This window comes from Strix uralensis, chromosome 2, assembly GCF_047716275.1.
Source record: "Strix uralensis isolate ZFMK-TIS-50842 chromosome 2, bStrUra1, whole genome shotgun sequence".
NCBI lineage: Eukaryota > Metazoa > Chordata > Aves > Strigiformes > Strigidae > Strix > Strix uralensis.
The window spans coordinates 113,733,552-113,759,369 of record NC_133973.1 but is presented as its reverse complement, the minus strand read 5'-3'; the positions used below and the strand labels follow the sequence as shown (position 1 = coordinate 113,759,369).

Here is a 25,818-nt window from a genome sequence, read left to right as displayed (position 1 = left end):
GGCGGGGCGGGCTGGCATGGCGGCGGGGACGGGCCGGAAGCTGCGCAGCAGCCGGGCGGGCGGTGGCGGCCGCGCTTGACATCGCCGGCCGCCCCGAGGCAACGGCCGGCGCGTAACGGCCGCCTGTAGGTAACGGCCGACGCGTAACGGCGGGCGGCACGTAACGGCCGCGCGGCGGTGGGTCGCGCCCGCCGAGCGCACGTGCGGCGGGGGCGGGCGGCGCGGGAAGGCCGCTGAGGGGAGGCCGCTGAAGGGAGGCGGCGGCCCCACCGCCGCCGCCGCTGAGGGAGCTCGGGTCTAGGGCTGCGTGTGCTTCGCAGGGCGGCGGGGACCGCGACGCCGAGGGCCGGGAGCGGCGGCAGGCAGCAGGTGAGAGCGGAGCCCGGCAGGCCGGGCCGTTGCCGCCGGGAGGGGCGGTCCCGGCGTGCGCGGCGCTCTGCGGGCCGCGCCGCGGCCTCTGGCGGGCTGTGGTGGGGGCTGTTCCCTGGGCTGCGGTGGGGCGGTTGTCCTGGGTCTCTAAATGCCGACTGAGTATTTCATGTCAGTAGCTGTGCGGTTAAGGTGTGCGGTTCCCCCTGCTTGGGTAACGCTGGCTGCAAACGCTCTTCAATAAAAGATGCACTTGGTGAGGTACTAGTGCACGTGTGTATATACATATATTTCCCTTGCACAGTTTTCTTACATTCTAACAATTAATTGTAGAAACACTTTTTTCTTCTACAGCCGTTCCATAGCATATGGATCAGCCTGGATATGGATTAAGAACTAAGGAGGCTGTTTAACCATAGACTTATCTGAAACAGTTGAGCATCTTTTTGTGAAGGAACATCTTTGTGTTGAAGGAAGGGCAGCAGCCAGCACGCTGGCCAGCACAGCCTTGGCAGCTGGTTAGCTGGCATCCCACCCCTGCGCCCCCCACTTCCACTGCCTCGAGTCAGAGGCGGAGGCTCTGCCTACACTAAGTTCCCCCCGCCCCCCCCGAAATCTTGCATCTCTTAGCTGCAGGTGTAATAAACTGCACTAGTTTAGGCTGTATTTTTCCCACACTAACTCACATTTTTTTTCAGAAGGACTGAATGATTTATCAGCAAAACATGTAGTCCCTGTCCCTTGTCATACACCCGTAAAAGCATTTAATCAGGGGAGGTTTAGGAGAAGTCTTAACAGTAGAAGAAACTTTCAGAACAGCAGAGTAATAACATTGCACACTGGTTTATTTTGCGACTTCAGAAGTTTTATCTTTATTTGCCTTAGTGTGTGTTAGGCTTCTTGCAGGAAAGAAATTAGTGTTTGCTTCCACATAAGGGCGCTTTGCAATTCTGCCCAGCACTTACAGGCTGCACTGTAGAGAGACTTACTTTGTGACAGCAATGATGTCTTGTTACTGTTCCAGCTAATGGAATACATTTTGTGGCCAAAATTGGGGGGGGAAGGGGCTGTGATTTGAATATTTATTGTTATGACCTCAGATAAAGAAAAAACTTAATACCTTAATACTCTGATTTCTTCTTGTATAAAGAACAGAGAGAAAACTAATAATGCAATGGAAATTCTTTTTTTTCTGAGACTTTTGTTTGTTTCTTTTCATGTTTTCAATATCCCCTTGATGAAGAAGGCTTGTAAGGTGATTTACAAGAAGGTCATTTTTAAGTGTCCCTTTAGACTTTAAACAAAGAGGAGATGTTCTCTTCACTGTAATTTGTGTTCTGTCATCTGCTTACTGCAGTTTGTACTGTTTTTTATTTATATGGTACTGTTCCGCAAGGTACAGCTCACTATTATCAAAAGGTCCAGGTCCCTTTTACCATAGAACCATGCAATGATTTGGGTTGGAAGGGACCTTAAAGATCATCTAGTTGCAACTCCCCTGCCATGGGCAGGGACACCTTCCACTAGACCAGGTTGCTCAAAGCCCCGTACAACCTGGCCTTGAACACTTCCAGGGAGGGGGCAGCCACAACTTCTCTGGGCAACCTGTTTCAGTCTTCCTTACATCCAATCAAAATCTACCCTCTTTACATTTAAAACTGTTTCACCTTGTCCTGTCACTACAGGCCCTGGTCTTCCATCTTTCTTATAAGCCCCCTTTAAGTACTGAAAGGCTGTTATAAGATCTCCCTGGAGCCTTCTCTTCTCCAGGCTGAACAACCCCAACTCTCTCAGACTGTCCTCATAGGAGAGATGTTCCATCCCAGTGACCATTTTTGTGACCCTCCTCTGGACCCACTCCAACAGGTCCATGTCTTTCCTGTGCTGGGGGCCCCAGAGCTGAACTCAGCACTCCATGTGGGGTCTCATGAGAGCAGGGTAGAGGTGGAGAATCGCCTCCCTTGACCTGCTGGTCACAATTCTCTTGATGCAGCCCAGGATACAGTTGGCTTTCTGGGCTGTGAGTGCATATTGCCAGCCCATGTCCAAGCTTTTCATCCACCAGTATCCACAAGTCCTTCTCCGCAAGGCTCCCCTCAATCTCTTCATCCCCCAGGCTGTATCGATACCAGGGATTGCCCCAGCCCATGTGCAGGACCTTGCACTTGGCCTTGTTGAACCTCATGAGGTTCACATGGACCCACCTCTCAAGCCTGTCAATGTCCCTCTGGATGGCATCTCTTGTTTCTAGCATCCCTTCTTTCAACTGCACCACTTGGCTTGGTGTCATCTACAAACTCGCTGGGGGTGCACTCAATCCCACTGTCTGTCATCAGTGAAGCTATTAAATAGTATTGGTCCCAATACAGACCCCTGAGGGATACCACTCATTACTGGTTTCTACTTGCGACGTTGAGCTGTTGACCGCAACTCTTTGGATGTGGCCATCCAGCCAGTTCCTTAGCCGTCTAACAGTCCATCCATCAAACTCATATCTCTCCAATCCTTCACCTTTTCCTTGTTTTCTGTCTTCTGCCCTGTCAGCTCTGTAGCTCACTGGACCTTTTCATAGGCCAATTTAACTCACTAGAATAGCAGAAAACTTTGTGCTTTACTGAGGTTTCTGCTGGTTTGTGAGTTCATTTAGCTTGTGGAGAGTCTGACAAGGGTGTGAACTGTTAGGGAAGGTAGGGTGAGGGAAAGAAGGGAGACCTCCCTGTTCTTCAGCAGCGAGCCATTAGATCAACTCATCTACTCAAGGAGGCATAACCATAGCCTTAATAATTATGCCAGGCCTGTAGGATATTTTGCATTACATTTTTCAAGTATCCAGGATAAAAGAAGGGAAGCAGTATAAAAGGTTTACAACATGACCCAGTAAGCTTGAAAATGCATTCCTTTGTACTTTCCCATCTGTAATGTGGATATTACACGTTGCTACAATGGGTTGTTTCAGTACTTGATACAGCAGTCTTTTAATTGGCTGTTTTTCTTGGCAGCTGTTGATCTGATGCCCAATTTTTGTACATTGTGCAAGGATCGCTAATAACTCACTCTTAATGTTACAAATAATGAAAAGTACAGGCAGGCCACTTGGTAACACTCTGCGTACTAGTGCTGGTAGACCCATTTTATTTGCTTTTCATGTTTAAGTCTTTGAAATAAAAGGACAATTAATATTTGTTTTCTTTTTTAATGTTTATTGTATTCATAAGTGCAATAAAAGTCTTGGACTCCAGTACTATAGTACTACTGCTGGGTGATTATAGTTGGGGGAGGTATTGTACATCTCAGAACAGTATTTAAGTTTTAAAAAGAAGAACAGAAGTAACAGAACATAACTGAAAAAAATACTGGCTTCCCTTTTGAGAGGGATGACAGGAAAAACAAGGACTTGCAATGAAACAAATATGTTTTATAAAACCAAGACATGCTTAAAAACTTGCAGGTGCTTAGTGTTACTAAGCTTTTTGAGTGTGTGTTGTATTTATGGGGTGAGAAATTGCCTAAAGTTCCAGTCATCTGATCTATATATTTTATTCTCTCTGGAGAACTGAGACTGCTTCAGGCCAAGGAGATGACTAAAAGTCCCCCAAACAAGTTAGAGACATTTTCTTACTAGCTGTAGCATGGAGAGTAAAGTTGTTATGTGTGGTTGATACCTGCACAACTTATAATTGTATAAAAAAAAAAAGATCAAGTTCCTGGCTAGACTAAATACATGATAGTAAGAGTTGAGTCACATCTAATAATGCTATTGCTACTGTGTGAAAAATTGGAGAGCTTGCCTTTCCTTTATAGTCCAACAAGCTAGTATACTTTGAGCAAATACATTAATTTTTACCTTGAGTGAGCCCAGGACCATGCTGTTTCTTGTACACCTTCCAATTCTACTTTGAAAACTAAACATGTGCTCTAAGGCACATGGGTTGACATTTTTATGTTCTTACCTTCCATTACAACCACTAGATTTATAAGTCAGGGTATACTGTCTTTACATGCTTCAGCCTAGTAATTCTGAAAAGTGCTGCTGAACACGTTGAAAGTGTCAATAGGACACACCTCCATCTCATTTTGACCCTCTCTTAAGTTGCCATTGGGGACTGATTTGAAGTGAGTTGTTACATTTCCCTACTGCGCTTTTTTTATTCATGCTCTGTTGGTTTTTAGCATTCTGTCCAGTTCTGTAGGGTCTCTCCTTGCCCAGTATTATAAATGGTTTTGGGTTGAACTGGTGTTTACACAGGTCTCCAAGAATGCCTTGGGAAATTTATTTTTTCAAAAGGAACTGTAATCTGAGTTAGTGCTATAGTGTAAGAAGGGCTTGAAAGGATATCATGGTGTGGGAGAGGATGTTACTCAATGGAAGTAATGGAAGGGGAAAAGTCGTGGCCGAAGGAAAGATATTACATTGATGATACTGCAATTCAAGTTACCTTAACTTCCTCCTGCATCTTAAAGAGATAGGTATTTATTCTAGTTAGTTCCATTTGAAGTCAGCAGGAGCAGAAATAGGTCCCTGTAGTTCTGAATCTCTGTGTTTTTCTGGCTGATTCAAGGTGTAGTTAGCCCTCAGTACCAGTGAAGGAGTAGGCTTAAAGAGCTGCCTTCTGATGAGCACCTGATTCATACCGAAGTTGTCTTCCACAAATGTGTATGTGTGGTATGTGAGAAAGGCCAAATTTGGCCCTGAATGTGAGAAATTATTTGAAATAGAATATTCAATGTCACTCGTAAAATATGCAATAGAGTTATGTAGCAATGATAACTGTGAAAGAGCTTTAGTTTGCTAGGAAGTCTGTAACGTTATTAACATTAGGACAAGTTTTGAAAAAGTGGGAGTAACAGCAGGATGCCCTTCTGTAGTTAAAAATTGTTACATTTGGAGGATAAACATTTAATAGTTTATTATGCAGTAAATTCACTGTTTAGAAAGATGCAACAGTGGGTTTTTTCAGTTGGTTGGTTTTTTTTAATGTTACTCAGCAGCCATCTATAACTGCATGGGATCTTATTGTAGCCATTTTTAAAGAAGTTCGTTCTTTCTGAGGGTTAGATAAGAGTAAGCTGAGATGCCCAGGCAAGGGATCTACATTTCTGCAAAATGTAGTGTACTTGGAAAATATGAGAGACCTTGTAGAGTGCAAAGAATAGGTAGGCTTGCAAATTCAGGGCTTAAAGCTGTTAAATCTATTATATGATTTAATTTAAAGTTTTGAGTTCATAATCTGCACTAGTTAAGAAAATACTATTCTGAATTCATTTTCACAGAATATACAGGCTGCATGATTGTTGGTATATTTTTTTTTTCCCCAAATTTAATCTAATTTTTCTTTAATTGTTTTATTCACTTCTTATTTTTCAGGAGTCTTTGAAAAATCCTTAGTGGTCATGACATTGTTACAAGTGACATAAATTAGCCAGTGACTCAGAATGATGGATACCCAGAAGACTACAAATGGTTTGCAAGTGATTGGAGAAGGGACTGGTATAGGGAAATCGACACTCCACATGGTGGGGTATTTGGGAAAAGTCAGTTGAAACTTGTTTTACATGTGTGCAAAGTTTATATTTTTCTCTGCTTTGAGAGATTTTTAATTGGTCTTAATTTTACAAAAAAAATTCTCAAAATTATTTTCCACGGAAATCTATAACAATGGCGAAAGATTATTCTAAGTAAATCTGTGCCTATGATTTTTTTACTGGCACTGTTTTTTATGACTGTTTGCATTTCTATGAAAATTGATTTGTCTTTCAAAGATCTGAGCTTGTGCTCCCTGGCAATAAGTGTCCTGTGGTTTAGTTCAAGTAGAATGAAATGTTGCATAATTGTGTTGTTAAAGATACCTTATTAAATATTTGAATATTTAAAACAAAAGATAAATTTATTTAGAACACTCTACCACATGAATATATATATATCTTAAAAATATTTTAAAAAATCCAATCTAGTTTACTTTTTTACATTATATTAGGTATTATATTTAGAAGTTGCACATTGGTTTTCTATCTTGGTATGTACGTATGTATGTCTTACCTTGGGATAATGTATGAAATACATAAATTCATGCTGCTTTTACTTTTTTTTTTTTTTTAGAACTGTAATCCTGTGGAAACAACTGCACATGAGTATTGTCCAGTCTGCAAAGAGAAGGGACAGATCCAAGTTTTACGGACTTACGGCATTAATTTTCAAGAGTCCATTTTTCTTTGTGAAAATCCTCAGGTATTACATTAATTAACAGTTTTGTTTGGTTGTGCAGAGGCCTTTACCTTCAGCAGCCACACCTCTTTAAGTTCAAGATTTTGTTGGTGGTGAGCAGACTGTTGAAATAGGACCCCTTTGAGTCCATACGGATGATGTTTGCCTGTACATAGAGAAAAACATAACTAACCTGTGTACATGCAGTGTTTAGGCATAGCTAGCTACCCTAAAGAATTAAAAAGAGTAGATTAAAGTGAATAAAGGAGAGTTTCATGTACGTAACAAGGGAACACAAGTGGTGGTAAATAAATCTTCATACGAATCAGAATACAAGGCAAAAATTTGATGATCCATGTAACTAATACACAACTCTTGCAGATGTGAGTCTCCCATTTTCCCTTCTTTAAGTCTGGGTAATGCAAATAGGTTTGTAATTATAATTACAATGTTTTTCTTTTTTTTTTTTTTTTCCCCCCTTTTAAGTTTAACCTTCGCTGGATTTCTGTGCTGCTTAATATTTGAGTATGATTTTGCCACCTCTCCTTTCTCCAATGCTCTGTGTATGTGGGGCGGTCATAGCAATCCCATGTGGACTGATGCCCTTAAATTAGTAGAGACGAGACTAGATGTGGGTCTCTAAGTTGCTTTTCCCTTCCTTGCCTGCTTTTCAATAATCATAGTATCATTCTGGAGATTGATGATAGCGATTTTACTATATTCTAGTTGCAGAATAGCTATATATTTAAGACCCTATCAACACCTGGTCTAACAGATCAGGCTAGCCTGAAAGATAGTCAGTTTTGGTACCAGTAGTCTCTCAGGCACAAGATGATAATGCCAAATCTGTACCCTAAAGGAATGGATTTATCAGAATAAGAGAAGAGGAATCTCCTTAGCAAAATTAGGTTGTTCTCAGGGGTTGAAAGCATTTACTGGGAAAGTAGTGTTGATTATCACTACTGATATATTTGCCTCACAATTGCTTGTACGACAGTGGTTGGATAAAACACCCTTCCTGTCCTACATACGTTGAATTTATGTATTGATTTCATTAAAATATAACTTTACAGAAGTCCTACATTCCATTTTAAGAGTACAGTTTGTACTTTTTATAGCTCTTGTCCACCTGAAATTGCTTTGTATATTTCACTGTAACTTTCTTTCTTTCCTTTAGTGTATCTACCCACTTGGTTATAAACCATTAAACAGCATAATTACTTCTGCTGATTCAGAAAATCATCAAGTTTCATCTACTCATAAGAAAAGGAAATTGTGTGATATCAGTGACTTTTCTCCTGTTGAATCCCATCCAAAAAAAGCAAGAACTAATAATGTAGTAAATGTTGAGCACACTATTAATACAGACCCTGTTGTTGAATGCTATCAGAATAGTTTATATATTCCCAAGTCAAGTCTACACAACGTGTTACAAAATGACCAGCAAAAAACTAGTAACAGTGTGGAGTCCTGCATGCAGAAGGTGGATTTTGAAACAACTACCACCCCTACCAGCTGTCAAGAAAGTCCGCCTAAGACTTCTAGTCCCAGAGCACAGCTCTTACCAAATTCTGAACTTTGCTCAACAACATCTGAAATTTTGCTCAAAGATGATAAAGATTCCACTAATAACACAGATTTATGTCTTCAGTGGAGAAACATGTATAATCTTTGTTGGTTAGATTGCATTTTGTCAGCACTGGTACACTTAGAAACATTAAAATTTGCTCTAGCAGGAGAATATAATGATCGAAAATGTTTACTCCAGGAACTCTTAACAAAATATAATCAAGCAACTGTGCTTCTGAATACTTGTAAAAGGAGTAAAGTAAAAGGTGAGTAAATTTAGCTGCTCTTTCTTCATATTCACAGTGATCTGATCTGCTACAAATACGTGGAATTTAGTATAGTGCACTAAAAAATGCCTGTTCTATTTCAAGATCACAAAAGAATGAGTTATATCTTGTTACCATGAATGCTTTATCTAGCAGAATCCTGGTAACCTCTGAAGTTGTTTCTTGAAGATGTTTGAAAGCATCAAACACTAAGCATCTCTTGAATTTTTTTGTCATATCCCACATAGAGAATTTGTGAATTGTTTATGTAATTGAGCCTTACTTTGTTTCCTTCCCCTCTGTTCATGAACATATTAGGATGCTGTTCTAATCTTAATCTTCAAAATAATTTCTGTTGCAGTTTATATCCTTGTATCCGTATACCCAATGGGCAGTTGCCTTGTCACACCAAAAATAGTAAAGCTGGGAACATCTCTTCTGACTCCAGCTGCGGTCATTGAAGGAATGCTTCCCATGAGGTCTGCAGGCTGTGCTATGCATGATAGTGCTTCCTAACCTGTTTCAGTCAAAAGTAGTCAAACATGTTAATCCAGTTCATATTGTCTGGAAAAGGGTTAGTGAGTACACACATGTGTAGCTTAACAGGTTCGAGGACAGAACCCCCAAGCAGAGGGGCAATGATGGGCAGCTGGGGGCAATCAGAGGAGGATGTGTCACTGTAATTTACTAGTATGGCCTTTGATCATTTTCTGTACTGTGGATTCAGTTTAAGACTGTTAACCTAAGATCTGTTTCTCCTGAGAAGAAGGACGTAGGGATGTTGGTCGATGCAAAGCTCAACACGACCCAGCAATGTGCACCTGCAGCCCAGAAAGCCAACCATATTCTGGGCTGCATCAAGAGAAGTGTGGTCAGCAGGTCAAGGGAGGTGATTCTGCTCCTCTACTCTGCTCTCATGAGACCCCACTGCAGTGCTGTGTCTAGCTCTGGGGCCCCCCAAAAAATAAGGATATGGACCTGTTGGAGTGGGTCCAGAGGAGGGTCGCAAAGATGACCATGGGGATGGAGTACCTCCCCGACGAGGACAGGCTGAGAGAGTTGGGGTTGTTCAGCCTAGAGAAGAGAAGGCTCCAGGGAGACCTTATAACAGCCTTTCAGTACTTAAAGGGGGCCTATGGGAAAGCTGGGGAGGGACTCTTTATCAGGGAGTGTAGGGATAGGACGAGGGGTAATGGTTTTAAACTGAAAGTAGCTAGATTCAGATTAGATACAAGGAAGAAATTCTTTCCTGTGAGGGTGGTGAGACACTGGAACAGGCTTCCCAGAGAAGTTGTGGATGCCCCTTCCCTGGAAGTGTTCAGGGCCAGGTTGGACAGGGCTTTGAGTAACCTGGTCTAGCGGAAGGTGTCCCTGCCCATGGCAGGGGAGTTTCAACTAGATGATCTTTAAGGTCCCTTCCAACCCAAACCATTCTATGATTCTATTAATCCTCTTGTACTGATCCATTGGTGTCGTAAGTCTGAACTTCTAAGAGATCATCTGTTAGAGAATTAATACAGATCTCTGGTTAGCCAGTACCTTTCATGAATTTTGTTGTTTTTCAATAGACATTCCATGAGAAGTGTGTGTTTGACTATCTAGACTATAGTCGCAGAACAGCATTACATAACTTGAAGTCTTTCCTGGGAAAAATAATAGCTGTATCAAAAATGGTTTAATCAACCTTGTGGCAGAGAAAGCATACTATTTTAGAGAGGAAAAAAAAATATTCAAAAAGATTCTGAAGTAGTTCATATACTCTGTTTGCCAGAAAGTCAAACTGCTTGGTTTTAGGTTTTCAGCTATTACCTGGAAGCCCTCTACCATCACAGAACCTGTCTGAGATGCTTTTCTTTCCCTCTGTTGCGCTGTGTTTGCAAAGGAACTCTGGTGTGCAAGAACACTTAAATGGGGATGTTAGGTGTTGGAATACAGTGTTGTTTGAGGTAACATAAACCTTTTCATTTCCAGAAATTGCTGCAAAACAAATTAGTTTATTTGGGCAACAGTGGAGAGGGGATTGGATGAAGCGTATTGTTGTGGAGAACAGGTGTAGTTACTCTGTCCTGCTGGGTAATTTTTAAGCATCTTGTACATACAGTTGTTTTTAAAAACAATCAAAAGCAATAGAATTGCAAGAAACTTCTTTTTACTTTTTTTGTATACATAGATTTTATAAGTAATAAAGTTTCAACAGCTATTCTAAATCCTTTTAATCTGTGCAGGTTATGATCATGATTGTGTTGTAGAAAGTTACGTTCTTGATTGTGCTTAAAGAATGTGTTTGTGTAGAAACAATGTAACTTGCAAATTTAAAATACATACTAAGGTATACAAAATACACTTAAAAGTTATTTTTGCTATTTTAAAGGCTGATTTAGGAAAGAAGTAATCTGGAACAACACATTTACAGGTTTTATTACAAATTGTGTAACATCATTAGAAAGCATGTAAGCAAATTTTTGTACTTTTGATCTTAATGTTTAGGTTTTAAAATCTACTCTTAATCCCCAAATCTCCAGGGTTTGTAATGTCTGGTTACACTATCCTTAAATGTTGTTACTATCTACCTGTTGGTAGACACTTAGCAATAATTTAAGTCAGGTCAAGTAATTTCTGGTTAGTAGACTGCAGTAAAATGTGTATAACTTGTGTAAATTCTTCTCTGATTTTCAAATCAATTAATACCAAGCATTGGCTATTTTACCAACAGTTTTAGGCAAGTATGGGTCAATATGAAGGGCATCAATTTGCAGAGAATGAGTGCATGTTAGGGGTACATAGTGTGTGAAAGGGTGGGGGTGTTAAACATAAATACGTGAAAACATATGTATTATTTTCTTTAGATGTTCTTCCAAAAGCAGAATCTCATCTCAATGAAATCAGAAACAGAATGTTTACACAGCTTCAGCCTCGGCTTAGGAATAAATTGGGTAAGTAATTAGTGCAGCATCTCAGTATTTACTTTCAGGAAACTACATGTGAAGCCTTGTATGTCACTACATAAGAATGTGTATGTGCATATGCATACAACACAGTTTGCAAATACATTTGTTTTTATTGGTGACATACTCGTACTTTACAGTGTGATCAGCTGGTTTGTCCCTTGATTGTTTTTGACTTTTTAGAGAGCATGTTCTCATCTTTGTAACTATGTTGTACTCATGAAATTGTCACTGATAACAGCCTAATAACATGGATCAGTCCCTTTGCTGTGAAGATTAGAAATATTAAAGGGATAACTTGAATTAAAATCATAGCAATAAGCATGTCATCTTCCATTTTGAAGTACTGAAAGCTGATTTCAAATATTCAGTGACTGTTTTTTCTGCCCCATCTTTGAAGACATGAAGGAGAGTCCAGTGTTTGCACTCCCTCTACTCTTACAACTGGATCAGCAGGCTGAGAAACTATTCTTGCATTCATTTTCATGGAAGTTTGAATGTGTATGTTGTGGCTACAAATACCAGGACCGGTAAGATTTTTATTTACATAGCTTCTATGTAACTGTTCTACCTTACTTTTTAAAATCTGCATATCATAGTTGATTTTCTCTAGATCTCCAGGTTTTGTACAGCTTAAGCTTGTTGGTGAAGTTTTACGTCATCCATATTTTTAGGCTAGCGTTTGCAAATAGTTTACTGCTATGTCATGTCTTGGGAAACCATGTTATCACTTAATTAAGAGAGAAATAGCAGGTAATTGTGTGAGTCCCTGGCCATGCTCACTCTGCTATTTTGCTGAAAGTATACGAATTGTTGTTGTTCTAAACAATATATGCCTAGTACACTTTTGCTATTGAAGAATATCTGTAATACTCATTTGGATTACAAAGAATCAGATATTCTCTCATGTAATTTATCTATTTTAAAATAGTATTACAGGGAAGTAATTTCTTGAGAATTGATTTAGTTCTGTGTAGCTGCAGGGACAAGCTAGTAATTTAGGCTCATTTTAGAGTCAGCAGAATAGTACAGAATAATCAGCAGAGAGACACCTTCAGAAGACAGTTCACTTTACTTGAAAAATACCTGTTTCTCTCCACTATTTTAGGTTTATACAATAAAGTTATAGATCCCCAAGTGAGATGAGATTAATGCTATCTGTTACACTGCCAGCTAATGTGTAGTCCTGGTTAATAGGATGTGTTCAAGAGCCTTTGTTACATATGGGGTTTTTTTTAAAAAGTTAAAAAATCTAGGTTAAGTTGGATATAAAGGAAGTCCTTTCTGTGGCTAATGAATGAATAAACTATGTTATTTCACTTTAATATCCCATATATTGTATTTTCATACAATATAACCTCTGTGTAATCTGTGCTCTGAATGTACTGGTTTTTGAAAACAAGACCTTGTATAACATGGATTCTGAGGTAATTTGTTACCACTTCCTTCTCTCTTTGAGATTCTGTATTAGCTAGTAAATTATGCAGATCCTGGTCCAAGCTCTGTCTTACGTTGGAAAGGAAACAGAGATAACATGCTAAGGGAGAGAGCAAATAATGTGAAACTGAAGGCCAGGGAGCTGCTGAAAACAAATGGTGACTGATACCGATTGGCAGAACTGAATTCAATGCTGACTTGGATGTGGTGCAGTCACAGTGGAATTCACACAAATGGCCTGAATATGAATAGAATTTGGCTTTGTCATAACGTTTTTGTAACTTTTTTCGCCTGGTAAAGTGTGTATATTTATTGTTTTCTGATCAGCCACTCAACTTACTCTTTTTTTGTGTGTGTGTGTCTGTGTCCAGATTTAGGAAAACATTAACAACGTTCACAAATATTATCCCTGACTGGCATCCACTTAATGCTATTCATGTTGGACCATGCAATAACTGTAGTGATAGATCTCAAAGAAGACAGATGATTTTGGAAAAGTAAGTTTGAATAAGTGAACTTGAAAATAAAACACATAAAATTCTGAGACTCCGTTTATTGAACATATCACTTTCAAAACCAAACTGTTATCTTGGGTTTACAGAAATTCTAAACTTTGATAAATACTCAGTTTTAAAGATTTTAGATCGTTCTTAAATGCTGAAATTGTAAATAGTGTTTAATAAACATGAAACATAGAGCAGTGTTCAACATGCTGACCAACACAAGTGTTTGAGCCAGGTCATAAATACTTACTACCAAGTAGTAAATATAGAAAACTGATATCCAGTGTCAGCCTTTTCACAACCCCTGCCATTGGTGGATAAAACTGTTGTTTGATCAGCTCTTCACTAGTTTGACTTGGGAACAATGTTCTTTCTTACTGTGGATCTGGCACGGCTGTCTCCTGTATTTTTTACCTTTTCCCCACTCCCAGATCCCTTATGTGGTGTTGCTTTTTTCCCCTAATCTATAACAAAATGGAATATGCAGGTGGGGTATTCTTATGCCTTGACTGCTGTGCAATCTGAAGAGTCCTCTGTGGAAGTAGAATAGTAAGGGCAGAACTACATACTCTTTGAGATGCCTTACTTTTTCATTAGGAACCTTTGCAACTATTTTGTTGTAATAAACTGGTTCTTTATTGTTTTTTTATTAGAGTACCCCCAATGTTGATGTTACACTTTGTAGAAGGCTTGCCACATAACAACCTGAAGAGCTATTCATTTCAGTTTGAAGAAGACACCTACCAAATAACATCTATTGTTCAGTATCAAACAGATAAGCAGCACTTCATAACCTGGTCTTTGAATCCTGATGGTAAGAACCATAAATTCTATTATAATACTTCACGAGTCTACATCAAATACTGTTTTATGGGTTACTGCAATAGTCTCAACAGTCCATATATAATAACAAGGATTTCTTTTGTCTGTTTCTAAACTTCATATTAAAATTTTGTGAATAATTGTGGGAACTTTGTGACTCAGGGTGAAGATTTCAGTTTGTTTTAAGTGATTTGTTCAGCAGTGTTCTGTCCTAGACTGTACTCACCAGCAAAAGTTATTTGGGTAGAGTTGTTTCCCTCCTTAACTTTGTAAAAGTGAAAAAATACAGTTGGAGTATGGCTGTGGGGTGAATGGTGTTGGTTATTTTGAAGCCAGTTCTTAAACCGTTCTTGGCTGGAAGCGAGGGAACCTATGGAACTACCAGCATTAATGACATTTCTTTTAATTTCTGAACTTTACTGCACCAGAGGGGTGGGAGACATAAATCCATGTTAGAAACATTACTAATGGTATGATGGTTGTACCACTGATGGGAACTCTATAATCAGAGAAGGTGAAAACTTGGTATTTTGATTCTCATGCTTCTGTAGAGAGAATGGAGTGCAGTCTTATCAAGTGTTGTGACAACATGAAAATTGCCTGAATCATACTGCCAGAGTTTAATAAGAAATAGGAGGAGGAAGCAGCTGGGAAGTGCTTAGTTAGGAACATCCTATACATCATATATATCTATTTTTAAATTCTTAAAGCTGTAAAGTATTTGCTCATGATCTGTGAACAGTTTGCAGACGATGAGGGAGATTATTAAAATGAGCAGTTTCTCTTAAACCCCCATGCCTCCCACCCAGGCAATGTATAGGTCTACAGAGAAACTGAATTTGAGAGGTGGTTCTTCCCTCAGACATGTGCGGGTGTTTTCAGACAAGATGTCAGCATCATTAGCTCAGATGAAAAAAGAAATTAGCTTTGTTTTTTGGTTGACCTACTCTGACCTGTAATAATATTACTGCAAATTCTGCTTGTGTTTGATCTTTTTACAGTGGAAATTTCCCAGTTTTCTCTGACGTAATAAAGAATGGAGGAAAAAAACCTTTATTTTCTGCTTGTCAAGGGAATGGGTTAATAAAAATATTTGACAAGTGTCTGAGGATAGTGACTTCAATTTTAAAAGTCTCTGAGTCTCTACAGTGGTTGCTATTTATTTTTCAGGAACTTGGCTTGAATGTGATGATTTGAAGGGGCCATATTGCAAGAGACATAAAAGATTTGAAGTTCCTTCTTCAGAGATTCATATTGTTATCTGGGAAAAGAAAACTTCCCATGTGCCAGAAGAACTGAATTCACAGTTCCAGAGTAAAAATATTGAAGATTTTCCTCTTAATAATATACAGTCAAATTCCACAGTGTTGCACTGTGGTTTTGATAACACTGTAGACAAAATACCTGCAGAACATCACAAAGAGGATTCTGTGAAAACTCCAGATAAAAAACAGCAGCAGGTAGCTGAGGATGAAAGTGTTGTTCATCATGGTTTAGAGAATCTGACACATGATGATCTTGTAACACTGATGCTTGAAGAAATTCAGGTTGACTCAGGAGATAAATCGCTGCTGAACAGACAGATGGTGGGAAATAACCTTGTTGTTGAAATGGGCACACTGCAACAGCAGGAATCAGCTTTTCCACCTAACACTCCATATACAGGAGAGTGTGCTGGAACTAGTCTAGCTATGAACAATAAATGCATGTTATATGAGAATTCCAGCATTTGTTCACCTCTAGAAGAGTTGAACCTAGCAAATATTACTCCTGTTCCCAAAAAACAGAACCCTGACCCATCTGACTCATCGCTTTCTCAAAGAACAGATGACAGAACAAAGTTATCTAACAGAGAACATGGATTAAATCCAGAACTACAACGAAACAAGAAGTTGTCACCAGTAAAGAATAGTATACAAAAATCACCTGACTTGAAAGATGCAAGCAAAATTGTAGTTAATTCTCAGGTTGCCAATTCTTCTGCTGCCAATAATTCCTTTCAGCCTTCACACAAAGACCAAAAAAGAGGATTTGTAGGAAGCTGGGTAAAGAAATTATTAAGCAAGAATACTCCTTTTATGCCTTCAAGTGCCTCAGCTCTCAAGAATGAGAGAAGTTGCAAAACTCCCTCAATGCAAAAACTAAGTGAATTGCGGTTACCAATTAAGAGAGCAAGTAACTTTGGTGGATTTCAAAGCAGAGGCACAAACAAAACATCTGAGACCACGAAGTCGATGGTTCCTCAGAGTAATAATACTCATCCTTTATCAAATTTCAAAGGATTTTCTCAAAGTACTCGTCTTCCAACAGCCAGTCATACCACTATTGCAGGTCCAACTTGGAATAAGTCAGGAAGTACATTGGGTACCTCAGGTAAAGTGACTCAGTTCCATTCACCTAGCTATAACCCTGGGAAGGCAGAAGAGTCAGATAGTGACAAAACAAAAAAACTTCGCCTAAAACTGTTAAAAAAACTTAATGCTAAAAAGAAGAAGTTGGCTTCACTGGATAGGCTAGCAGTGGAACAGATGAAACGGGAAAAACCTGTGAGTGGAGATGTAAGCACCCCATCACAGACTGAATCTCACAATGACAGTGAATTATTGCAGAGCTTTTTAAGGGAACTGCAGTATCAGATTGATGTTGCAGATAATGAATCTGAATTTAATGCGAACTCTGTATCGGGGTGCACTAGCCATAATAACAGTGATGAAATACTGGCAGAATTACTGTCCCCTACTTCAACTGTTGCTTCCTTAGAGGCTCCAAAAAGTGAAGATGAATGTATGTATATGGAAATGGTGGATAGCAGTGTTGCAACGACAGTGTCCGAGGAGAAGACCAGTGTGCCACATGTAGCAATGACAAGCGAGGACCACAATTATTACAGTCCTGTAAAGGACGGTAATTCAGAGCTTCATACAATAAGCAAATCCAGTGTGAAAAAACTTGCTTTTGAAAGTCCTACAAGGGAAGATATCCTCGAAGATCTGTTCTCCATTTCAGCACCAACCTCAATGGCAGGTGACATAGATTTACCTCATTTTGATGAAACTCTGTTTGAAACTTGGTAAATATTCAGTTTCTTGGTTTTAAGTATTTTTCAATATTATGTATATTTTGAAACAAAGCACTATTAAATTATATTTTCTAACTAGTTTAATTGCACACTGGCTTTACTTGAACAATTTACATTTGAAGTATTCTTTTTCTTAAAATTTTATTGTAGCAGACAGATAAGGGTTTAATGCATTTTATTTTTCTGAGAAGCAGTTATTTTAGCTGTCAGATACGATGGCGATTTTTAATTAAAAGCTCCTGTGAGTCTTAATTTTTGCTGCTTTTAATGTGGAAAACTTACCCATATTCTACTGAGTTTGAGAAATAATAAACTTCAGTAGTCTTGATGATGTAATGGTCTAAGAAATATTATTTAGGTAGTAGTGATTTATTTTACAGGATCACTCAACTACTGAAGTTATTTTGTCTGACACTTAAAAAAAAAAGTACCTTCTGTAATCAGGAATGTTTGCGTCCTTTGATACAAAGATCATTTGCAACACTAGATCCGAGGCTAGTAATCTCTTAGGAACTCTTTTTTCAGAATTACTGTACTACAAGCTTACCTCATTCCTTGGATCCAGGGAAGGATAGATACATGGTAGAAATTTTCCTGTTGAAAGTTGTGGCACATACTGAGTTTTCATCCTGGGTAACTGAAAATACAATCTGGCAGAATATTATTCTGAGTCGGGTTATTTTTAAAGTAAAATTAATAAGATTGGGGTAAGAGTTTAGCTTAAAATTAAAATTAATAAGATTGGGAAAGAGTATAGCTTTTGTTTTGCTAGACGGGAGTCTTTTTTTAAATTCATAGACACAGAGCTGAGGGTATTATGTGCCAAATTAGCTGTACATTTTACTTGTACTTGGAAATAACAAGGATTTTATCAGCAAGACTTTGTTTCAGCCATTTTTTGAGGTATTCTGCATTTTTTCATGGTTTTAGATCCCAAGTTCAAAACATTAAGTCCTCAATCTTACTCTTCCAATAGGTGCAGTTGAATGTAATTGTCATTACAAGGCATGGCTACAGATTTAAATGGTCTTGGATTGCTTGAAAAAGGTTCAAAAAGTGTTTGAAAAACTGTCAGTGGCACTGAACTCAGCTTGCCAAGCTGTTTCTGTTGCAATTATGTATGTATTTATCAAACTGGCACTTCAGACAATGAATGATTTCATTCCTGAAATACAAGTCTTTTTAAAGAACTTGAGCTCCTTTTTTAAGTGTTGTAATTGGTAACGTTACAATGGAAAACAAATCAATGGATTCTGAATGTAATGTGCTGGTGTACTGCTGGTGAAATGTTTGCCTGTTTGTGAATTCCCTTATTAAAAAAAAAAATGCTGACCAAAATTAGAGTTTGATTTATCAGTGAATAAAATAGTTGCCTCTGCAAGACTTGAGGGGAGTGATGGTATTTTCCTGTGGAGTTTTCCAACCAGTGGTTTCTATATATGCAGACCACTAAAAAGCAGTGTGTCTCCCGGCCCTGACTACTTGTTGCAGTGGGGAGCTGCCTTCAAGGTCGATACCTGTGATCGACTGGATTGCAGCGACCTGCAGCTGTGAAGTGAGAACTCCTTCACCAGTGGCTCGGGACAAGACTCAGGCCCGGGGCCAAGTGAAGCAGTGAGCCTGGGTGGGCGTGATGTGGAATGTGTAGGGCAGCATGAGGAACAGACCCCTCTAGAAGATGAGAAAGTCCTGGTGGTAAGGATTGTATCAAGGTTAATAGCAGAGAAGGGTATGGGGGCACATCTCCTGTGCGAACATGCCTAGACAGAAGGAGGAATCCCTGGTCACCCCTGACAGCACCTCTGCAAACCCATGTTCGGAGTCCTCAGTCTGCAGCTGCGTGGGATACAGTGTGGGTACACATAGGTATAGAAGCTTCAAGAGCAAATAAATGGCATTTGAGATTAAGTGTAAAACTATATCTGTTAGTGCTGCAAATTCTTTGCTGCCCTTTTTCTGAAATAGTTAACTAAAGATGCTGAAATAAGTAAGGATGATGTTGTGCAGATTTGTCCGTTTCCATAAATGTTTTACTGCCTCTGATCCTGTGCAAGTGAGAATTCAGCTGAGATTGAATGAAAACCCCATGACCAAAGAAACCATTTGGAATTTGGTGGTTACTGGACTTTTTGTTTTGAGACTAGCTTTAAAATAAAGCTTTTTATTTGCCATAAAGAGAATACAAAGTGGTTTATTAGTATTTCTGTCAATTAGAAATACACTAGGTGGGCATACAGCAAATAGTGAGCAGAAGTTAGTCACTATATTTTGGAGGTTTTATCAGTGTTACAGGGTACATTTCCAAAAATCTAACGGCTTTGAACACTTGGAGGGATTATATTTAACACGTTTCTTCACCTCTTGCATCACATAATCTTGTCCGTCTGTGTCTTCTGATTTGGGAAAGACACAATTGTGGCACTTACAGATTTACAGCTTTTAGTTCAGAGTCAGCTCTATGGTGGAGGTAGCACTCACTATGATTCAGATCTTGCTACTTCATGATATATTCAAACACTTTATCAAAGAGTACAGGGGAAGAAAAAGAGCTGCCTTCTCACATCCTGCCTACAATAAACCAGCCCATCTGCAAAGGAGCTGCCTGGATGGATTTTTAGCAGTATACCTGCTAGAGCACTGTTCTAGAAATTCGCTGTGGTGCTGATTACAAATTTTGATCTTGATGTCTTTCATGGCTGGCTATTGCCATTTACTCTTCAGCCAGCATTGGTTTTTCCTTTAAATAATTATTCCCTTCCTGCCGATGTATCAGTGATTGTGCCTTGTCTGTGTTCCTTTTGCAAAGCTAAACAGCTGCTGTTCTCCGTGTGAGCCCCTTTGGGCTCAGAGCAAAGCATGTTATGCAGATTATGCTGCTCTAAGTGTGTGCCGTGCTTTAAAGTCCACCAGGATTCAGTCTCAGAGTGGAAGAGCTTACAGTCTAAGTATAGCTCTAAGACAGCGTGTGGACAGAGCAAGAGAGAGGAGAAGGTTAACAGGATTATAAAGCAGATGAAGTTTGCAGGATGCTTAGTTTTGCACTGCTGTGCACAGAGACAGTGTAGCTGTTTATGCAGGAGATGCTGAAGCCATGGGGCTCACAAAGGGGAGTGAGTGCTGGAAAAGGAGTCTAAAGAAGTAGGCCTGGCCTTTTTTAATGTAGGAACTGGAAGAGTAACCCGTTGGGGACCAGGTACCTCCAGCCTACATTTTCTGGAGAGAGGCTGAAGAAACACTCAGGAGATGTTTCTTGCTGGATACGGCTCTATATTACTCTTTTATGTAACTGACTCTCTAAAGGGGCTTCTATAATGCCCGATATGGTTTGGGCTAGCTGTAATCCTGTCCCGTTTAGAAATAGGGCAAGTAGGCAACATGTTAAAATAGCCCATGAGCTGTAAGGGTTGGCAATCTGCTGGGAAATCCACCACAGAAGTACTCGGGGAGGAAGCATCTCCCCTTTCACAGAATCACAGAATCGCCTAGGTTGGAAAAGACCTTGAAGATCATCCAGCCCAACCATTAACCTAACATTGACAGTTCCCAACTACACCATATCCCTAAGCACTATGTCGACCCTACTCTTAAACACCTCCAGGGATGGGGACTCCACCACCTCCCTGGGCAGCCCATTCCAACGCCCAACAACCCGTTCTGTAAAGAAATGCTTCCTAATATCTAGTCTAAACCTTCCCTGGCGCAACTTGAGGCCGTTCCCTCTGGTTAAAGAGACTCTTCCCCAGCTCTCTGCAACCTCCTTTCAGGTAGTTGTAGAGGGCGATGAGGTCTCCCCTCAGCCTCCTCTTCTCCAGACTAAACAACCCCAGTTCCCTCAGCCGCTCCTCGTACGACATGTGCTCCAGACCCTTCACCAGCTTCGTTGCCCTTCTCTGGACACGCTCGAGTAATTCAATGTCCTTTTTGTAGTGAGGGGCCCAAAACTGAACACAGTAATCGAGGTGCGGCCTCACCAGTGCCGAGTACAGGGGTAAGATCACTTCCCTGTCCCTGCTGGCCACGCTATTTCTGATACAAGCCAGGATGCCATTGGCCTTCTTGGCCACCTGGGCACACTGCTGGCTCATGTTCAGCCGACTGTCTTTTCTTTAGAAAAATGAATTTTGGTCCTGGTGACTGATCCTGTTGCAGAACCTTTCAATGCAAATGCCAGAGACGGAGAGCTGAAGAGTAGGAGAGCTCCAAATTATTTTATATCCCTCTGCTAGTGGACTGTGTATTCAACCTCTTTGGCTTAGAGAGAAGATGGCCCATAATTTTTATGTATGAAATAGGTATTTGAGCCTTTAAAGAGTGTTTTACAGTTTTTCCATACTGTAACTCTATCTTTTCTGTAGGTTGTTTTATTTTTCTGTATCCATATTTTCACTGGCAAAAGAAGTTGTTGACTTTTTAGTGTATTTTCTAAGATAGCATTTTAAACTATTTCAGTGAATGTCCATCTCTCTTTTTTTCTTCCCTCTGCCTTCAAGCCTCGCTTTGCCATGGGAAGATGAGATTTGTAAATGTTTTGAGCCACAGCACCATAAATGTTACCCTTAACCGGCATTATCTCTAGCCAAAACTTCGGCTGTTCCTGGGCTAACTAACCAAACATTTTCTATACCTATGGCTGTTCAGATGCAAGCAGTGAAAATGCTATTATTTGGTGGTGGAATCATACTATTTTTGAAGTTTTTGTCCACAGTTTTCTGATGATGTTCAGAACACTTCAGCTGAGATGAATTTCTCCACCTTCAGGCCATCCTTCCAAGCAGAGGGGGAAAAACTGTTTGAAGAGAGGAAGCGTGTGCAGAGAATAACCCAAATCTCCAACACAGAGTGCTGGGCCCGACGCTCGCCCCGCCCGGGAGGCGAGTCGCCTTCTCCCCGTCAAGTGCGGGGCGGGTGTGCCTCACCGTGGGGGATGTCCCCCCCGCAGCGCGCTGCCGTGCGGCCCCGGTACCGCCCCATGAGCGCAGGCGGGTTTTAGAGCAGGAATCGGAAAAACTGACGTCTCGCGGTGACACAGGAAGGGGAAAGAAAATTATTGGTGTTTCCGCCCGGTTTCGAACCGGGGACCTTTCGCGTGTTAGGCGAACGTGATAACCACTACACTACGGAAACGCCCGCTGGTGTAGAAGATGTCTTCAGCCCCTCTTGACCAGGCTTGCGGAGCGCGTGGGCCTGGGCATGAAAGAAGCTCCCAGCGGCAAAAAGGCGGCGCAGGCCGAATCCAACCGCTCAGAAAGCGGCCCTGCAGCGGAGGGGAAAAAACCCGCAGAACTTCAAAAGAGGTCACCTCGTCCCTGGGTGGGCTCGAACCACCAACCTTTCGGTTAACAGCCGAACGCGCTAACCGATTGCGCCACAGAGACGCGCTGAAAAGCAGGCCCGCCGAGCCTCTCCTGATGCCCGCGGCCTGGGCGAGAAGGCTCGCGGGAATCCAATAATTTCGATATTAAAATTACCAGACCCTTGAGGAGCAGAAGACAAAATTCACCCCACAATATTCAAAGACCTTCGATAATTATTTGCAAGCGCTAATGGAAAGCGGAGACACTGACAGAAATGTGTCAGGGCAAAAGAAACATCTCAAAGGGGAGCTGAGGGGAAGACCCAGTAATCTACTGCCCAGGCAGCCTCCCTTCAGCTCTAAAAAGTCTTTAAAATTAATTATTAAACATTCAATTTGCAGCCACCTAAAAGGTAATAAGGTGATAAGGACAGCTAATGTAACTGTGAAAACCAAATCATGCCAAATGAGTGTAACTTGCCTTCAGGAATCCCAGGTCCCAGAGACAGAGGAGAAAGGCTGGAACAAGGAAGACATACCCTTGGTGGATGAAGATCAGGTCAGCAAATACTTAAGCAACCTGCACATACATAAGTCCACGGGCCGTGATGGGATGTACCCACAAGTGCTGAGGGACCTGGCAGATGTCATTTCAAGGTCACTCTCAATCATCTTTGATTGATCGTGGTAACTGGGAGAAGTGCCCAAGGACTGGAGGAAAGCACATGTCACCCCCATCTTCAAGAAGGGCAGGAAGGATGAGGTAGGGAACTACAGGCTGGTCAGCTTCACCTCAATCCCTGGGAAGGTGATGAGTCAGCTAATCCTGGAAACCATCTTCAGGCACATCAAGGACATAGAAATCATCAGTAGTAGTCAGCATGGCTTCACCAAGGGGAAGTCATGCTTTGACCAGCTTGCATGATGAAGTGATTGGCCTGGGGTTTCTGGGGATGAGGGGAGGGCAGTGGATGTTGTCTACATGGACTTCAGTAAGGCTTTGACACTGCCTCCTGTAAGATCCTCACAGAGAAGCTGTTGATGTATGGGTTGGATAAACAGATAGTGAGATGGATTAAAAACTCACCACCCTGGGCCCAGAGGGTGGTGATCAGTGGCATGATCTAGTTGGAGGCCAGTAACTAGTGGTATACCCCAGGGATCAATACTGTTCAACATCTCCATTAATGATCTAGATGATGGGGCAGAGTGTACCCTCAGCAAGTTTGCAGATGACACCAAACTCAGAGGAATGGCTGATAGACCAGAGGGTCATGCTGCTATTCAGAGGGATCTTGATAGGCTGGAGAAATGGGCCAACAGGTACCTCATGAAGTTCAACATGGAGAAGTGCAAAGTCCTGCAGCTGGGGACAAACAATCCCATGCACCAGTACCTACTGGGGGCACCCAGCTGGAAAGCAGCTTGTCAGAAAGGAATCTGGGGGTCCTGATGGATACCAAGTTGAACATGAGCCAGCAACGGGCCTTTGTGACAAAGAAGGCAAATGGTATCCTAGGCTACATTAGACAAAACATTACCAGCAGGTCGAGGGAGGTGATCCTTCCCCTCTGCATTGGTGAGTCCACACCTGGAGTGCTGTGTCCAGTTCTGGGCTCCCCAGTACAAGAGAGACGTGGAGATACTGGAGACAGTGCAGCAAAGGGCCATGAAGATGATGAAGGGACTGGAGCATCTCTCCTATGAGGAAAGGCTGAGAGAGCTGGGACTGTTCGGCCTGGAGAAGAGAAGGCTCAGGGGGATCTCATCAATGTATAAAAATACCCGAAGATAGGGTGCAAAGAGCCAGGCTTTTGTCAGTGGTGTCCTGAAACACAGGAAGTTCCCTCTGAACATCAGGAAACACTTTTTCACTGTGAGCATGACCAAGCACCATCATAGCTTGCCCAGAGAGGTTGTGGACTCTTCCTTCTTAGAGGTATTCAAAAGCCTACTGGACGTGGTCCTGGGCAACCAGCTCTAGGTGGCCCTGCTTGATCAGGAGGGTGGGATCAGAAGACCTCCAGAGGTCCTTTCCAACCTCAACCCTTCTGTGATTCTAGTTAGTAGAATCTAGAGAGTTTTTTCATCAGTCCCCCAGTCAAAGGGAAGGGGTTTGAAAGGGCCAGTTGAATCTGGCAAATCAACAATTGGTTATGGGACTGGTGCCACAGCCAGAGGTTTGTCTACTTAAACCATGGGACTCACTTTGAGAAACCAGGTCTAATGGGGGAGAGAGTCCCATCTGTCAGAGAGGGGAAGAGCATCTTCAATCATAGGCTTGCTAAGCTGGTGAAGAGGGCTTTAAACTAAAGTTGCCGAGAAAAGCAAACTTCAATCCATCCCACTCCTACCAGCTCAATGCCAGTGCCAGCAATAGATGCCCAGACCCTGGAGAGGGGTCACAGGTCAGCAGGTGGAGGTGTTGCCTTCTATGTCAATGACCAGCTGGAGTGCATGGAGCTCTGCCTGGGGATGGATGAGGAGCTACCAAGAGCTTATGGGTCTGGATTAAAGGGAAGGCAAGGACAGGAGATGTTATAGTGGGGGTCTGCTACAGGCCACCCCACCAGGAATACTGAGTTAATGAGGCCTTCTATAGACAGATAGGAGCAACCTCATGTTCACAAGCCCTGGTCCTCATGGGGGATTTCAACTACCCTGATATCTGTTGGAGGGACAGCACAGCAGGGCACGAGCAATTCAGGAGGTTCCTGGAATGTGTCAATGATAACTTCCTTCTCCAAGTGATAGAGGTACCAACAAAGATAGGTGCTATGCTGGACCTTGTTCTCACCAACAAGGAGGGGCTGGTGGGGAATGTGAAGCTCAAGGGCAGCCTTGGCTGCAGTGACCATGAAACGGTGGAGTTCAAGGTCCTTACAGCAGTTCACTATCCTGGGCTTCATGAGAGCAGACTTTGGCCTCTTCAGGGATCTGCTTGGCAGAGTACCATGGGATAAAGCCCTGGAGGGAAGAGGGGCCCAAGAAAGTTGGTTAGTATTCAAGGATCACCTCCTCCAAGCTCAGGAGCGATGCATCCCAACAAAGAGGAAGTCAGGTAAGAATTCTAGGAGGCCTGCAAGAAGCTCCTGGACAAACTCAAACACAAAAAGGAAGCCTACAGAGGGTGGAAGCAAGGACAGGTAGCCTGGGAGGAGTACAGAGAAACTGTCTGAGCAGCCAGGGATCAGGTTAGGAAAGCTAAAGCCCTGAGACAATTAAATCTGGCTGGGGATGTCAGGGGCAACAAGAAAAGCTTCTATAGGTATGTCAGTGATAAAAAGAAGACTAGGGAAAATGTGGGCCCTCTCTGGAAGGAAACGGGTGACC

The 25,818-nt window shown here is 41.5% G+C and overlaps 1 protein-coding gene and 2 non-coding genes across 6 annotated transcripts; 1 reads left to right on the top strand and 2 right to left on the bottom strand.

Moving 5' to 3' along the window:
- The first annotated feature begins 11 nt into the window (after nucleotides 1-11).
- USPL1 (ubiquitin specific peptidase like 1) lies at nucleotides 12-18,530 on the top strand. Of its 4 annotated transcripts, none has more exons than XM_074859867.1 (10): nucleotides 12-369; nucleotides 5,735-5,830; nucleotides 6,467-6,595; nucleotides 7,749-8,406; nucleotides 11,253-11,339; nucleotides 11,752-11,881; nucleotides 13,160-13,285; nucleotides 13,945-14,105; nucleotides 15,284-17,183; nucleotides 18,169-18,530. In XM_074859867.1, the coding sequence occupies exons 2-10, from the start codon at nucleotides 5,828-5,830 to the stop codon at nucleotides 18,176-18,178; spliced, it is 3,204 nt and encodes a 1,067-aa protein (XP_074715968.1). In that variant the 5' UTR covers nucleotides 12-369; nucleotides 5,735-5,827; the 3' UTR covers nucleotides 18,179-18,530. The 4 variants fall into 4 exon arrangements, with proteins under 4 accessions (XP_074715968.1, XP_074715966.1, XP_074715967.1 ...); XM_074859865.1 differs by having other exon boundaries at nucleotides 5,735-5,901; XM_074859868.1 differs by lacking the exon at nucleotides 5,735-5,830 and having other exon boundaries at nucleotides 14-125; nucleotides 321-369.
- A 3,713-nt stretch (nucleotides 18,531-22,243) lies between these two features.
- Nucleotides 22,244-22,316, bottom strand: TRNAV-AAC (transfer RNA valine (anticodon AAC)). Its single transcript has one exon. It is a non-coding gene; the product is annotated as a tRNA-Val (tRNA).
- A 177-nt stretch (nucleotides 22,317-22,493) lies between these two features.
- Nucleotides 22,494-22,567, bottom strand: TRNAN-GUU (transfer RNA asparagine (anticodon GUU)). Its single transcript has one exon. It is a non-coding gene; the product is annotated as a tRNA-Asn (tRNA).
- Nucleotides 22,568-25,818: the final 3,251 nt, after the last annotated feature.